General features: G+C 47.9%; 3 protein-coding genes across 3 annotated transcripts; 2 read left to right on the top strand and 1 right to left on the bottom strand.

Annotated features, from left to right (window-relative positions):
• Nucleotides 1-2,302: 2,302 nt before the first annotated feature.
• On the top strand, nt 2,303-3,419 carry LOC101768958. The gene has a single exon (XM_004967786.2). It carries the CDS (start codon nt 2,501-2,503, stop codon nt 3,041-3,043), a length of 543 nt encoding a protein of 180 aa, XP_004967843.1. The 5' UTR covers nt 2,303-2,500; the 3' UTR covers nt 3,044-3,419.
• Nucleotides 3,420-4,272: 853 nt separating this feature from the next.
• On the top strand, nt 4,273-9,794 carry LOC101767873 (importin subunit alpha-1a). The gene is made up of 11 exons (XM_004967783.4): nt 4,273-4,627; nt 6,260-6,356; nt 6,460-6,551; nt 6,635-6,766; nt 6,872-7,057; nt 7,138-7,301; nt 7,415-7,493; nt 7,722-7,850; nt 8,670-8,797; nt 8,904-9,273; nt 9,386-9,794. The coding sequence occupies exons 1-10, from the start codon at nt 4,427-4,429 to the stop codon at nt 9,265-9,267; spliced, it is 1,572 nt and encodes a 523-aa protein (XP_004967840.1). The 5' UTR covers nt 4,273-4,426; the 3' UTR covers nt 9,268-9,273; nt 9,386-9,794.
• A 73-nt stretch (nt 9,795-9,867) lies between these two features.
• LOC101768279 lies at nt 9,868-11,514 on the bottom strand. Its single transcript, XM_004967785.3, has 3 exons — nt 10,980-11,514; nt 10,606-10,877; nt 9,868-10,481 (listed from the first exon to the last, which is right to left on the bottom strand). Exons 1-3 carry the CDS (start codon nt 11,175-11,177, stop codon nt 10,067-10,069), a joined length of 885 nt encoding a protein of 294 aa, XP_004967842.1. The 5' UTR covers nt 11,178-11,514; the 3' UTR covers nt 9,868-10,066.
• Between the last annotated feature and the right edge of the window lie 5,205 nt (nt 11,515-16,719).

Genomic DNA, 16,719 nt, shown 5'->3' with positions numbered 1-16,719 from the left:
CAACCTCATGATGGCGATCATACTCCTGGAGTGGGGACTCTCGAGAACGCCGTTGAGCATGATGATGACGAGCTACAAGAAGAAAGGATGGCAGGAGATGATGTGTGCCTTGCCATTAGAGACACACGTGTGCATAGGCTCTAACCTGCAGATACGCAACACCAATGCCCACTGTAGCTCCAAGAGGAGTTTGAAGGCATTGCCTCCTGTAATGGTGGATCAACAAATGAATTCTTCATGTCATCATGAGTGGTTCGCAGGATCGATCACGTAATCAGTGTCCTCACTCCTCAGTGCTCGTAATATCATCGCCTCGCTCCGGTCAATCTTCATGTACAATCTCCTTTTCATCTTCACCGTGCTTGGTCCACCATTTTATAGCTAGACTTGAAACCTCTATGAATAAATAGTGCGCGTTGTGCTTCATTCTTGCAATCCATGCATGGATATTTTTAGAGAAAGAAAAAATATTTATAGTGATGATAATTTTGGGATAATACGTTTTAAATTGGACAGTAAATTAAATCTAACTCGAGTGTCCACTAAAGTTGACTTTCTCATACAATCCCTTTCTTTATACTCCCCTTGAACAGGAGAACTTGTGAAGCACCACATCAAAAGAGTGACAGTTTAAAGAATGCTTTCCGAAAATTGATACTCCAAAACTCAACTTTAGTGAGGTGGTGCTTTCAAAAATTACTATCCCGTTTAGCCTATTTTTAAATAATTTAAATATTATTTTATCCTAATACCCAATGTGGTCGAATCGTTTTTCCCTGAGGGCACCACCACCCATTAAATGTTGAACAATGCAATTTTTTTAGGATTTTGAACAATCCAATTTAGATTCATATTGAAACTTGACCGGGTCAACTAAGGTTTCAAGTTTCAACATATTTGGTGGGGCATTTTTTTTTTCTGCATCTTCGCTCGTGTAAGGGGAGATCATCTTATTGCTTTGGGCTTCTTTCTTGCTAGACATCCCCATCCCAATGTGCTCACCAAGTTTGTGCACGACGCTAGGCCAGTTCCCGAAGGCAATCTCCTTCCATGGAGCTCTGCTCCATTTACTCTCAATCTCTCTTAGCATGGCATTATCAGTCTGAGCTGCCAATCTTTATTAGAATGTTTTTTTTTAAAAAAGATGAAATTCTCCACATGGATACCGAGTTGCTTTAATTTTCATGCAAATTACACGGATAGAAAATTCTCTGCGGCGGTGCTGCACCGTGCCTGGTGCGACACTGCCTAGATGACCGATGTGTGTCCACGAAGCACCCATCCTTTCCATCAGCAAACCAAGCTGAACCAGGGTCTCCTCCGCGAAGTAGATCGAGCTAACTTCCACTACGGAGTAGAAAAAAAAATCAAATCGGCTCTCTGAAAGTAGATCGAGCCGCCCCTGTCCTTAGGCGTTCGTCGCTGGTGGTGAGCGGCACCTCCGGCCGTCGAGCTTGATGTCGCGGCTGCACGTGGACTTTAGTTGCTTGGAGCAGGTGCAACTGGGCAGTTGTGTGCGTCCAAGAGGTGCAGATCAAGCAGAACATCACCGATTCAGAGGCTGAGAGCGCACAGTGTCCAATCCCGTCTGACTCGTCAGCTCCATCCGTTAACCACGCCGGCGGCCGCCTCTATAGTGACCCGCTCCTGCAGCCATGGCATCCTCATGTACCGGGGCAAACCATAGTAGATGCAAATCAAGAGAAAGGTAAAGGAATACTACCATCTTCAGACTTCATCTGCTGTTGGTTGCTGCCTTGTTGCCGACAGCAAAACCATACCGGGCATTTGCATCCTGATGTTTGGTAGCATATTGTCGGATGGATGGAGGATGGAGTTTAGATTTCAGGAGAAGATTTGGTTTAGAATCTCTAGTTATTGAGCCTTTGTAGTGTAGGTTTGGTACTGATTTAATTTATTCTGTAGTAGCAAGTTTTGTTGGAATTTGTAGAGGAGACATGCAGTGTCAATTTTGAACCGGTACCAATTAATCTGAATGTTTGAAGTGCTGCTGCAGGATTTGATTTGGTTCCACCCAGCGCTCGGCTTAGAAGAAAGCTCGATGTCCCAAGTCAGCTTCACTGGCTAGCAGAGGAGACGCAAGCTCGACTCATTCGATCGCTGATGGAAATGTTCATGGACACGCGTTGGCCATCTGGGCGGTGTTGCACCACATGCGCGGTGCGGCACCGCCGCCGAGAATTTTCTTCCAAATTACACCCGTCAAGCGGAAGGGCTACCAAAAATAGGAGCTTAAAAGCTTTCAAAAAAAAAAAATAGGAGCTTAAAAGCTTGGCAACGGCAACCAACGAAAGGACAGAGGCAACCCGGGCAACGGAGGACAAGCCGCCATTCCCGCTGCTCACGCACGCCGCATACAACCAGGCATCTCGCGTACTTATCTCCTCCGTCCTCCCCCGTCCGAGGAGCAGCCCCACCTCTCCTCACCGGCCTCCTCCTCCGACACGCAGCCAGCCCAGCCCACACGCACGCTCTCATCATGGGACCCCGCGCGCCGCTGCTCCTCGCCGTCGCGGCGGCCTGCTCGCTCCTGGCCGCGCCCCCGGCGGCCGCGACCCTGCCCTCCCAGACCGCCAGCTCCAAGACGGTGGCGGACGTGTGCAAGGGCACGGCGTACCCGGCGCTGTGCACGACGACGGCGGGGGAGCAGGCGAAGCGGTACCCCGTGGTGGAGGCGCTGACGGTGCTGGAGATGCAGGTGGACGCGTTCGCCAAGCGCACGGAGGCAGCGCGGGCGCACGTGGCGGAGGCGGCCCAGACGGCGTCCCCGGCGGCGCGGGCGAAGCTGGACCTGTGCAACAGCCTGTACCTGGACGTGCTGGACAACCTGGGCGCCTGCCGCCGCGCCATCGGCTTCAAGGACGCCGTCACCATCCGCGCCACCATGGGCATGGCGGCGCAGGACATGCAGAACTGCGACGAGCAGTTCAGGCAGATCGGCGAGAAGAACCCCATGGAGCGCTTCGACGAGTCGCTCGTCGAGATGTCCGAGAACTGCCGCTCGCTCTCCAACATGATCTGATGATCATCTCGATCGCTCAGAGGCTGACGACACGGCCGCCCGGTGGGCCCTCTAATAGCTCGCGCGGTTGTCGCTGCGTGCTCTCGCGCGACATTGATGCGCTATACTGAGTTTATTTGCTTTGAAAAAAGTTTGATCGCCGAACAATGTGTGTTGTAGTCTGGTCTCTGAAACGAAGAGGCGCATTGAGGTGGGATGTACATTTCTGGTTCAGACTGAAATCTGAATCACGGTTCAGGTTCTGCAAAAAAGAGGATCATCTGATGATGATCATGTTGTACTCTAGCTAACTCTCTCCCAACCAGATTTTGGCCTTTAATCATCTTGCCATACGGACAATGATCGCCGTATACATAAACACATTCCGGCGTTTTGGCTGCCCCGTTGTTGGTTTATTATGCCCTTTTTTGTGTGTGGAAACATGTTCTATTAGATCACATGCTCAGCTAAATTGCTGGCCAGAAAACTGATTACAGATTAGTCTAGGAAACAATATCTCTAGCCAGGGCTAAATATGGCAATTACAATCACCAAGCAAAGTGAAATTGTTCTTGTATGGGCACAATAGTCTTCTTCCACTTCTTCCATTCCGAGGAGTGAGCGGTGATTGGGGTCATCTCATCATCTGTTCCAGAAATGCAAATGGGTCAAAGAAGCATGGAGGAGAGAACCCATGGAGGATGCTACTGAAGCTCTTGAATTGCTCTTCAGCGAAAGCTATGTTCAAGAACCTAGGATGCCATGGACTTTGGAACTAGACTCGCAGAACGAAGAAAACATGCTTGTTGCTTGATACAAAAAGTGTCTGGCTCTGGCCTATACATTGACATCCGTAGGAGTTGTGGGTGGCACCGGCAGACTACCTATTGGCCAAGTATTTCTTAAACACAAAGGTGCTTAAGCCAATAATCTCGATGGTTTGAATCATACTAACCGCCGAACTTAGAAAAGAGAACTGATGAAGTGACGGTTTCGCTCAGGATCTTCGTAATCCTAATTTTATGTTTTTGAAACAATTGATTTTATTTTTGTAGCTAATTATGATTTTATCACCTCATCCCTTGAGCACAGGCCGGGCCGAATCCTTTGGGCCACGCAATTGGTGGGCTTTCAGTTCCGCGTTTTTCTCCCCGAATCTCGGGCACGCAATTTAGCGGCCTCAGAAAAAGAAACGAAATAAAGGGGAATATTTCGATCGTGGTGTGAGCTTTAACTCCCCTTTCCCACCCGCCGCTAGGGTTTCTCCTCTCTATTTTTCCCCTCCTTGTGCTCCCCCTCCACTTCCCCGACGCCCCGCTAGGGTTTTGCCTCCTCCCCGCCGCCGCCGCCGCCGGCGCTGCAGCGAGCGAGACCCAGGGGTTGAGAGCGAGCGGAGCTTCAGCCATGTCGCTGCGCCCGAGCGAGCGGGTCGAGGTGCGGCGGAACCGCTACAAGGTGGCGGTGGACGCGGAGGAGGGGCGGCGGCGGCGCGAGGACAACATGGTGGAGATCCGCAAGAACCGCCGCGAGGAGAGCCTCCTCAAGAAGCGCCGAGAGGGGCTCCAGGCCCAGGTCCCCGTCCCCGCCTCCGGTGTCGAGAAGAAGGTGAGGATACGCCGCGCGCCCCATTCCAACTGCCTCCCATCTCGGTGTTCCGCGTTCTGATTTGTAGTTGCGCTGCTCCCCACTCCAACTGCCTCCCATCTCGGTGTTCCGCGTTCTGATTTGTAGTTGCGCTACTGCTACGAGTATTGGAGTGTTGGGATTGTGTTGCGCTTGGACAGGTGTTCCGTACAAGTGTGGTAGATCGGTTCGACGTTTAAGCTATACCCACTGGTTGATCTGATTACTTTCTCTTTGTTATTCTCGCAAGTTTGTATGTGATAGTATTCGGTGCTTGCAGCTGAATTTTGAGCTACCTGAATCCTACTATGGGGATTTGGATGATTGAATTACCTCTCTAGAAATTAGATTTTAGAGGAAAAAGGTTAGTTGGTGTTTTCATAAGTGTTTGGTACGGATTTAGGGCTATTATTGCTTCATGCTTGTGATTTGTTCGGTATTACCTATTACCCAAAGCATTATGACTTTTCAGGAGAAAAAGCATTTACGCATTTGGTTCTAGAGATGTGGATTGTTTGTATTTTAGGGTGGTATTTCGGTAGAACATGTTATATTTGATTTGCCAAGTTGTTAGTGTCTCAAATATCTAATTTATTTAAGCAGGATTTCTTATTCTTGTTAGCGTCAATGTAGATGAATGCGTGCTTTGCACTTTGTGACCAGTACTTTCTGCATCTCTGAGTCTGTCACTCTGTCTCGATTTCGATTACTAGACCAAGGGGTTAAAACTCTTTTTTTTATACGCTTTATTATGTTGTTGCAGTCATTGACAGTCACCCCACAGAACTTTGGCTTTCGTGTTTTTTATTAATCTATTATCTTGTTGGGCTTACAGCACTTGATAATTGATGTTGTTTTCATGTTTGCAATCAGTCTGTATAGTCGAACTCATCCTTACCATGTTACTGCTGTGCTTATTTGCTTGTTATCATTGTGCACATTTTGTTCAGTTTCATATTATGTATTATCATGATCTGATGCATGCTTACTGTTATGAGCTAACATCATGGTTCTGAAGTCACTTGTCTGCTTTTTAGGGGCTTGTTTTTCTTGCTGAGCTGACAAGAGTGTTCTAGTGGGTCTAATGCTTTGTCACACTATTTTTTTTTCCAGTAATGTGAGCAAGGATGACAAAAGAAATCATCCTTGTTGTTGACAACTGAAACTGGAGTTATACTTCTATAACTGCAGATGCCTATCTTGCAGTTCACATTATTTTAGAAATTACTTCTGTCCCTCGGTGAGCTAGCCTCACGTGGCTGTTGAAACTAGTTTTTAGTTTTTTGAATATTTCATAACTTCCTTTGAAAATAATAACTCTGTTCTGTTTGTGGTTGTGCTTAACCATGTCTTAGCATTGTCACACTGATACAATTTATATTGGCATCAATGTTTTCTTGAGGGTTTTAGTTTGTACTCCCTTTGTATCTTAGGTGAAAAAGGCTAGCATGCTGCCATGCTGCTTGTATCCTTGTCAAGTTTATTTCATTGTCCCTGATGTAGTGGTTGTACAAATAGCTTGCTTCACCTCTTGCATTCTGCATTTGTTATTTTGTTTTGGTGGTTTTGGTACTGGTAATGCTTTATTTGACATGTGGCGTGTTGAATTTGTAGCTTGAAAGCCTCCCAGCTATGGTTAGTGGAGTTTATTCGGATGACAACAACATTCAGCTTGAGGCCACAACACAGTTCCGCAAGTTGCTCTCTATAGGTACTGGCTTTTTTATTTTCAGTTTTTTTTGTTCCTTAGTTAAAGACGACCCATCACTGACATTTGGTAAACACCTGTTGAACTTGCATTATTTCTGAATCAGAGAGGAGCCCCCCGATTGAAGAAGTTATCCAATCGGGTGTTGTTCCTAGATTTGTGCAGTCCCTCACCAGAGAGGACTTCCCTCAACTGCAGGTATGTTGATATAGTTTTAAATCTTGTTGCTGCTATATGAAAATGGATTTCTTATCATTGACCTTTGTAAATTTTTTTTGTAGTTTGAAGCAGCATGGGCACTTACAAATATTGCTTCTGGAACTTCGGAAAATACGAAGGTTGTAATTGATCATGGGGCTGTTCCAATATTTGTGCAGCTTCTTCAGTCTGCTAGTGATGACGTTCGTGAACAGGTATTTGTTCTGTTGCTTGGCTGCTAAGCTTTATGCCTTTTTATTTCTTGTTGTGGAGTGTATCATTGGACATTAATGAGTCTCCTTTTTCAAACAATCCAAAAGGCTGTGTGGGCTTTGGGCAATGTTGCTGGTGATTCTCCAAAGTGCCGTGACCTTGTTCTCGCCAATGGTGCGCTGATGCCTCTGCTAGCCCAGCTGAATGAGCATGCTAAGCTCTCCATGTTGAGGAATGCTACCTGGACACTGTCAAACTTCTGCAGGGGAAAGCCGCAGCCATCATTTGATCAGGTTCTAGACAACCATTATTATATTTGTTTTATTTTGTGCCTAGCAATGGTTACTAAGCCTGTTGTTTTTTGGTTGTGCAGACTAAGCCTGCTCTGCCAGCACTTGCTCGACTTATCCATTCCAATGATGAGGAAGTTCTCACCGATGCTTGCTGGGCTCTTTCGTACTTATCTGATGGCACTAATGACAAGATCCAAGCTGTGATTGAAGCTGGTGTTTGTCCCCGCCTTGTAGAGCTCCTCCTGTATGTGAATCTTGCACACCAACTTTATGCTAAATACTCCAAATAGTTTTTTTTTTCTGTAGTTTACATTGATTTGTGTGTTTATGTGATGTGTGTTTTTTTTTACCTTGCAGCCATCCATCACCGTCAGTGCTTATACCTGCTCTACGCACTGTTGGAAACATTGTCACTGGAGATGATTTGCAAACACAGGTTGGACACTAATTTTGGTAGTGCAACCAATTACCATAGCCTTTCAATCTCACATTAAGATCTATTTTCATGTCATGCTATCTGTCATCATCTTGCATGTTTCATAAGATAAGTCGATCTGTCAATTTGTGTTCTTTGTACTGTGGTTCTTAAGGAAGCAGCATGAAAGTAAATTGCAATTATGTGGGCATTTTCTACAGTTTACTAACTTTTATTGTACTCATGCAGTGCATAATTGATCATCAAGCTCTTCCCTGCCTCCTGAACCTATTGACGCAGAACCACAAGAAAAGCATTAAGAAAGAGGCTTGCTGGACAATTTCAAATATTACTGCTGGAAACAAAGACCAGATACAGGTTATTCATACAGAACCCTAGACAACTTGTTTGTTTTTTCTGAAACCACGCAGTGGGCGACCAAAAAATTCTGTAGGGTAGTATATCGCGAATGAGTGTCCCTAGTGGCTGCACCACATATTTGTCTGGTTGGCCTTTCATACTGCAATGCAATTAGGCTAGAGTAGCTAATGTTTTTTTAGAAGTGCGTAAGCACTGCCTAGCCAATCCTGGAGATTTTTTTAAACTCAGTTTTGTCAAATGTCTGTGTGGACCTGTAGATCTTAACTGGAAACTAGCACTTAGCATAATGTTTCTTAATCTGAGCATTGTTTATTAGTTGGTACATCCTAATATGGCCCCTGTTTGGAGACCATGGACTAATTAGTCCGATGTTTGGATGCCAACTTGGATGACTACACATGAGCTAATTGCAAAACTAATTGCATAAGTCACATCTAATTGATGAGTAGAACCCATTGATCCTAATTAGACCTTGATTAGCACATGTTTACTGTAGCACAACATGAGCTAATCAAGATCTAATTAGGATCAATGGATTCTACTCATCAATTAGCTATGACTTATGCAATTAGTTTCGCAATTAGCTCATATTTAGTCATCCTAATTGGCATCCAAATATCGAACTAATTTTTAGTCCGAGGGCTCCAAACGGGGCCTATGTAAGAAGAAAAATATATGGCGTTGCTAATATAATTTAATTATTAGATCATATTTTCCATGATGGCCCGTGCCATACGTCAAGCATAAATCTTGTTGATAACATATGTTCTAAAATGTCAAGCATTGATTACTCACATTACTATACTGAATTTTTAGGCTGTTATAAATGCTGGAATTATCGCCCCTTTGTTGCAACTGCTCCAAACAGCAGAGTTTGATATTAAGAAAGAGGCTGCTTGGGCCATCTCAAATGCTACCTCAGGTGGTTCCCATGAGCAAATCAAGTATGTTCTCTCAACTTGCTGCACTGTTATTCAGCTTGTGTGCACTGCAACTTATTTACTTTTATTTTAAGCATCATTGAGAACTTACACTGTATTCCCTGTCTAGGTATTTGGTGTCTGAGGGCTGCATCAAGCCATTGTGTGACCTTCTTGTTTGCCCTGATCCAAGAATTGTAACAGTGTGTTTGGAGGGTCTTGAGAACATCCTCAAAGTTGGTGAGCATGACAAGACCGCGGGCGCAACAGGTGACATCAATGTCTTTGCTCAGATGATTGATGAACACGAAGGCTTGGAAAAGATCGAGAACCTACAGAGCCACGATAACAACGAAATCTATGAAAAGGCTGTGAAGCTTCTTGAGGCATACTGGATGGAGGAGGAAGATGATGCAATGGCAACTGTTGGGGAAGCTGCTCCCGCTGTTTTTGACTTTGGCCAAGGTGGCAACCCTCCAGCTGGCTTCAATTAAATACAGGTGCTCCCAACACTCAGTAAATGTTGCTTGTTGTACCAAGAGCGCTTGACCAACACTCGGTATGTGTATTGTTTCTGCAAACAGACTAATGGTTGTTACATTCGCTCTGCAGTCTTTTAACCAAAGGGTGGCAATTTCCTGGCGATGGCTTCGGAGTTGGCTTGTCATGAGTAGTCAATGTAGTACGTTTGATTCCATGTTTGGGATAATGGCTGTGGTGGGTACAATAAGCTTGAGTTTTCGAGGGAGCTGGGTTAACATTATTCCCATGTGAGTCATGGTATCAGTATCGCAGGGTCTGTAACAGGATTATACTTGTCAACCTGAGTCTGGATTTTTGAGAAGGCTACTCTCTAGGGTTTGTTCGTTTAGTTTGGTGTGTTATATCTGGCTACTGTATAGCCCGAGCCGAAGCGTCTGCAAGACATTCCTGAATGGTTTGGTTTTGAGTTTCTTCAGGAATGGGCTGCGTTGCCCAAAGTATCTTACATATTCTATAAACTGCCACTTTGCTACTTTCACATTTGCGTTATTCAAGTTTAGCTGGTGCTTAAATGTGTAACAAAAACAATGCGGTAGCTGATGCTATTGGAGTACTGTAATCTCACGATTATTCTTGGAAAGGTTGATGCAAAGCCTTTTACAACTCAATGCGAATCTATTCCCAACTTGAAAATGATTTTTTTACATTTACAAAGAAATAATATTAGTGCGTAACAAACTTCATAAGGCGGCAAAGAATGTAGCATTAGCTGTGCTACTGCTCTGCTTGACGTTTGATCTCGCAAGCGTTTCACACTTCGGCGACCTCCTTGGTGATGAGGGACGCACGGCTGGGCTCCACCTGACACGGCGCCGCCGTTATCTCCGGCGCGCCTGGCGCGGTCGGCGCCGGATGAGGGTGGGGATGGGGGTGCGGCATCGGCGGGCGGAGGTGCTGGTGCTGGACGCCCGGGTAGGGAGCGCCGTGGCCGACGAAGTGGCCGCCGCCGTAGTGCTGCTGCCCGCGCAGGCGCTGCGCCTGCACGGCCGTGACGTAGACCACGAAGCCGACGACGACGGTGATGAGCCCCAGGATCCCCGCGGCCGCGAACATCCCCGGCCGCACCCGGTGGCACACTGGCCGCGGCTTCCGCCAGTCGCTGATGTGGCCGGACTCGATGCCGATCCCGATCATGAGCAGCACCTCGGCGAGCCCGAAGCAGATCCTGCGGGGGTGTTGGACAGACACACGGGTGGGTATGTCACCTTGCCATTTGGAATCAACAGCCGAGCGGCATTGTGTTCGACGAATTGAAGCTGCCTGATGATGTAGTAAGTAGTGACCGTTACCATGTGAGGAAGAAGAGGCAGCAGGTCTGCCAGGTGAGCGTGGCGGCGGACGACGCGACGCGCGGGTGGTCCTGCGCGACGGCGAGGCCGGCGGAGGCGGAGTCCGGCACTGCGACGGCGACGAGCATGTAGGCGTGCTCGGCGAACATGGCGACGGCGAGCAGGATGAAGGCGCCGACGGCGTAGGCGAGCGCGGTGCGGCCGCTGCTGTTGTAGAAGCACACGTCCAGCTGGTCCTGGCTGCCGCCCACGCTCATCAGGTAGTACGACACCTGCAGCAGTGCAGGCACCACGGTTTGTCAGCAATAATGGAGAGCGGAGAGTGTGAGCAGAGCAGGCGTGCTGGCGCGGTGATCGACGCGATGACGACGTGCCTCGGAGCGCGAGCCCTCGGCGGCGAGGCAGAGGATGAAGGCGACGAGGCCGCAGATGACGGAGAGCGCGACGAGGGCGACGGCGACCTGGCCGCTGGACCGCGCGGCACGGCGCTCCTGCGCCTTGCGGAGGGACAGGTCGTCGTGGGTCACCGCCGCCGGCATCGCCACCGCCGCCGTCGTCGGCGCCGCGTGCATGGATGAAGCGAGGCGGAGCTGACGAACCTACCCGTCCGCCGTCGACTCCCTAGCCACTATAGCCAGGCAACAACAACCTCGCCAACCAGGTAGCTTACCCGATCGATCAATGGCTGCTAGCCTGCTAGTACCTAACAGATGAATGGAGGAGAAGAAGAACCTGCGGCTACTTTCAGGGCGGGGGCGTCGGTATATATGGGGCACTGGATCTGTACGTACGCAGCTGGTACTCGGCTATGGGCTACCTACTTGCAGGTGGATGCGCCCAGCCCAGAGGTGTCGAGGCAAGTGAGAATATGGCGTTGCATCGGGGGAGAGGAAGGAATTGCAGTGCCGGCCGCGAGGAGTGAGGAGGCCTTGGACGAGGCAGCACGGGAGGAATATAATCCACGGGGGAGGCCGGGGTGGTGGTGGTCTGGTGGAGTGGAATTCCCCGTGCGTGCCTTGCTGGAGGCGACATTCCGATTCCTCGCTTCCGCGCGCCTTTCACCCGGGCCTTCTTTAGCCAGCCAGCCGCTTTTACCCGCGGCCGGCACGACCCTGGCACGCACGCACGGAGCAAGCAGCATCCTCGCCGTCGATCGCCGTCGACGATGCCGCGGCGCGTACCTAAGCTTTCCGGGAAAGGGACGATGATGCAAAGGCGCGACGCGATCGGGCAGCGCCTTTTGCGCTTTTGGAAGGGGAGGGACTTGCAGCGGTGCCTTCCGGTTCGTGCCAAAGCTGATGCGGTGGGTGATTCATGAAGCAGAATACTGAGCAGCAGAACATTAAAGCAAGGTGCCGTTTGAGCAGCACCACGCTCTCCATGCTGAAATGGCTTGCGGCAGCAGTCCAGCCGGAGCTAGTTCCCGTGCAGTTACCCTCGGAGAGACTACGTGCAAACCATCCGTGCTCATCATGGCACCTTTCTTGATACACATATTCGACGTGCCTTTTATTCCTGATTTTTTATGTAAAAGCTATGCTTGATTGTAAATTTGTAATATCTTTTTTTATAAACATGTTTAGTGTAGCATGAGCTAATCATAGGCTAATTAGGATCTATAGATTCTATCATCAATTAGCCATGACTTATAGAATTAGTTTTACATTTAGTCCTAATTAGTCCTAATTACTACATATCAAACATCATACTAGTTTTGAGTTCTGGAGCTACTAACTACCCTGGGCCCTGGGGGACACTGAGGATAGTAGTGGCAGCGCAGGTAATTCATTCATGATTTTTTTTATTTTTTTATTTTAGTATTTTGCAAAAATATATGTTCAAATAAAAATGTAAATCATCATGGTGCTCGAATAATTGATACAATGTTCAGATCTAATAATCGACACAATGTTCAGATCTAGACTAGATCTGAACATTGTGTTGATTATTGGAGCACCAAGATGATTCCAAATGAAAAAAGTTTGAACTAAAAAGTATCTCGTCGACAACTACAATTTTCATATAAAGTTTATCTCCATCGGATTTGATATGAATTACTTATGATTTTTTAAAAATGTGCTATTCAGAGAAGGGAAATTCCGCCGGTTGAACCGATGGTAAGATTGCTACAGTGCACATTTCACCGATTGAACCGGCTATAACCTTTTCAAACGGCGGTACGCGTATAGATTTGTAATTTTTTATTTGGATATATACTTTTGCAAAATGCTAAAATAAAAAATAAAAAAATTCGTGAAGAATTTTTTTTTGGAGAGAAGCTTGCTTGGTTTAAGTTTGCGGGCTGGCCCAATTTGCTCTGTATAGCTGCCGACATGAATCGCCGGCCCACAGAAAACGAAAAATGGTTCGCCTGGGCCCAGCTCTAGCTTCACTCGTGCCGTCGTGCGTGCTGTGTCGTGCAGTCGAGCTTGTGGCTAGTGGCCAACACAAAGCTTCAAAATGCGCACACGTTTCCATTCCAGGTAAAGAAACTCAAACACTTGCATCTCTCTATGTTTTTTTTAACTATAAGATGATCCGTACGTGCACACTAATACACGATTGCATACCACAGTGGCACAGTCACACTCACACACCTGCGAGTGCCTCTCTTCTCACAGGCCGCTTGTGTATGATTTATTAGTGGACATCAGGATTTCAACACGTGGGTGGAATTACTCACGTCTCTACCACCGCACTAGGAGGTGATTTCCTTACTGTAATATCAGTCGCAAAAAAGAAAACAATCAAGTATACCAAAACACATACATACACTCATTAACCACCGATCTATAACGTTTTAATACCACCAGTCGGTTCGTCAGCAGATAAGGTTTGTGGGAATTTACTCCAAATACTTCTCAACTGAGCACTGCTCTCTTAGTGCTCTGTGTTCGTTCATTGAGAATTTGAGAAACACTGTAGAAATATGAGCATTAGTCCCAATTGTTAAGCCTCATATCTCTCGAAAAAATAACTGGGACTAATTATTCGGGACTAAAGGTCCCCTCTTTAGTATTGGGTCATTCACATGGAACTCCAAAAAAAAATTAAAAAACTGGCCCCCTTCTAAATTATTGCAGATAGGAAATAAGAAAATATTCACTTTAGAAGAAAACAACCTGCTAACACAGAGGAAAAAACACAAGCAAAAACCGAGCCAACAACCATAAATTTTTCTTTTTCTGATTTTGTTCTGATCAACTTATGTGTTCCACTAAGCCAATAATTACAAACATATTTTATAAAACAACTTCTCAAGAGATTTGTACAAATATGATAGAACCTATTGTACACTATTGGCATTCACCTTCACTAAAAAAGTAAGAAGATGGAAGAAAGGAAAATGAATAGTTTGCAACAAGCATAAGCATAACCGTCGAGGCACAATCCAAAAACAGATGGAGGAACTGGGGCAAAAAACAAAAAAAGTTTAGTTGGTAACGAAAAAAGAGAGAAAGTAATAAGAAACCTATGAACAAGCAGCGCACACGGATAACGCATGTGGAAGAACTCGAGCTGGAGGATGAGCGCCGGCCGCATGGGCGCACCGAGCTGGTAGGCAACAACCTTGCCGACGTGCTGCCCACGGGAGACCCCGGGCTATGCTTCGCCGAACCCACCACCGGCCCCGCCCTAGCCCGCGCCGCTCCTCATCCCGGTCCTCGTGCTCGCCACCGTAAGCTATCGGGAGCCACCGGCCCCGCACAGCTGGCACCTAGGAGGGTGAGCTGGGAGGCCCTGCACCGGTCCTCGCGCTCGCCACCGTAGCTACCGGGAGCCACCGGCCCCGCATCGCTGGCACCCGGGGGGCGAGCTGGGGAGGCCCTGCACGCCCGCGTGGCTGGCGACCTGGGAGGCTGCGCGCCGACAGCCAGGCTAGGGAGGGCCGTGCACCGGTGGTCAGGACCCCGGCCGGGGAGGCCCTGCGCGCCGGTGGCCAGGCCCCGCGCGTCGACAGCAAACAGTGGAGGGAGGAGAGGAAGCGGTGGAGGGAGGGAGAGAGGCCGGTGGTGGTTGGGAAAGATGATAAGGTAGTGGGGAGAGAGATGAGGCCGCCAATGGGGAATAAAGAAAGAGAGGATATAGTCCCGGTTGTTGGTTTCAACCGGGAATAAAGGTCATACTTTAGTCCCGGTTGGAAACACCAACCGGGACTAAATGAATGGCCTACTTAATGTCCCATCAGATTCCCTCGTTGTTCCTAGCTATTACAACTGGGACTAAAAGAGCTCTTGATATTATTGACCGAATAAAGAGCTCCATCGAAGGATGGAAGATCGTTTCTCTACCAGTGAAATGAGAGACTTACACTGTGTGAGTTCTCTTTGATGCTTGTGGGGGATAGAGATGAGTTGGTTGTCCATTTTATCTCTAAGCTCTGGCCCCACACCAATCGATTGGTTAGCTTGGAGAGGACGTGTGCATCACTATACCAGCAGTTGCCCCGTAGACTCACTCCTGGATGTGAGGCTGCGAGCAGGTCGCAACCAAATCTAACCCATGACCTCCAACAACCAGCTTATCATAATCATACAATTAAGCCTTTACAAAATTCTCGTCGCTCCATTATCCGCTTTCTTATATAAAAAGATGGATTCTTTTTTTAGAACACGCAGGAGAGAGGAGAGATGTCGAGGAAGAGGAAGAATACAATGAGAACAATCACGGAAAATTATATAAGGGAACACGGAACCATAAATTGGTGGACTAATTAGCAGTGGTTTGGATTCTCCGTCGTCGTGGCATGGAGATTAGGGGGATGATTATTCATTGATTTATAGTATATATGCTTGATGAGCAGGCGGCCAGTAAACATGCCGGCGGCACCGCCATTAAGCCGACAGGGCCCGAGATCATCGAGAGCGAGCCAACAACGACGTCGTCTCGTGCAAATCCAAATGGACTTTCTCTTGGATCCGTAATCCCTTTTCTTTTCTTGAAGCGAAAACCGGCACGCAGGAGCTCCTTTTCGGGCTTGCAATCCAAGGAGTGTGTACTTTGGCTAAGATCATCAGTTGGGGGTTCAGAGTCTCCCGGAAAGCTGAAAGAGGCTAATAACAACTTTTATCTTGCCGACAAACAAATGGACAGACGTACGTAGAGAGAAGCGTGTGCAGGAATTTTTTTTTTCACAAAATGCATCGGTCAACACTTAACAGTAGCAGGCTCAAAAGGAGACCAGCTAAAAGGAAAACCTCAAAGGAATTGCATTATTTTCTGGACGGCGCACGGTGCCGTCCAACCAGGAGGCTAGCTAGCAGGTGCTGGTGCTCCTCACGTTGTATCATCGATCATCGATGATTGGAGATCTGGAGTCGTCAGGCAATAAAATAACTGTTGACCCTCCGTTGCGTCAAATCGCGATCAATCTCCGCGATTCCATTAAGGCCGTAGCCGTTGCAGGAGAAAGTTGAATTTCGAAAAATTCAAACCGCGCGCGGTTTGAACGAGCGAAATGAAGGCCCACACTTTTATGAGCTAGCTGTAGCTCTCCGTTCGATGAAATTTTTTTCTTCTTCAAATAATCCTGCGAGGAAATTCCTGCGCATTGTCCCGGTGCCACCGATTGCTCCCATTTAAACGTTGAGGAAACTACTAGCCGCGAGGAACTTCAGGATCCTGACACGAGGCAGCGTGCAGGAGCACACCATGCGCGCAATATTCTACACGTACATGTTGCAAAATTTGACGAGTAATTGCCAGAAATTTTTTTTATAATGCCAGGCCGGACCCAAAACTGCATGCAAACTCCCTGGAGTCCAGGGGAAGTTAACGCGCGCGACCCACAAAAGAAAACACGTCCCGGCACACGATCATCAAAGCAAACCATCCGCGCGGTTACACGTGGCCTCCCCTCCCTCCCTCCCTCCCCCACCCCATGCACCTCAACCCACTCGCCGCCTGCCCCGCCCCGCCCGCGCCTCCGCCTGCTTGGCTTCCGCTCACCCTCCCTTGATCCCTTCCCTTCAAAACCCCGCACGCCTCCCCACCTGCTCTCTCTCTCTCTCTCTCTCTCCCTCTCTCTCTCTCTCCGTGACTGGTGACTCCCCGCTGAGGATCCCTTCGCCCGGGAATGATGATGCAGGGCGACGCCGACGACGAGGCGGGGTG

Source organism: Setaria italica, chromosome V, assembly GCF_000263155.2.
Source record: "Setaria italica strain Yugu1 chromosome V, Setaria_italica_v2.0, whole genome shotgun sequence".
In the NCBI taxonomy this organism is placed as follows: domain Eukaryota; kingdom Viridiplantae; phylum Streptophyta; class Magnoliopsida; order Poales; family Poaceae; genus Setaria; species Setaria italica.
The sequence above is the reverse complement of the archived record's forward strand: the minus strand, read 5'-3'. Positions and strand labels throughout refer to the sequence as shown.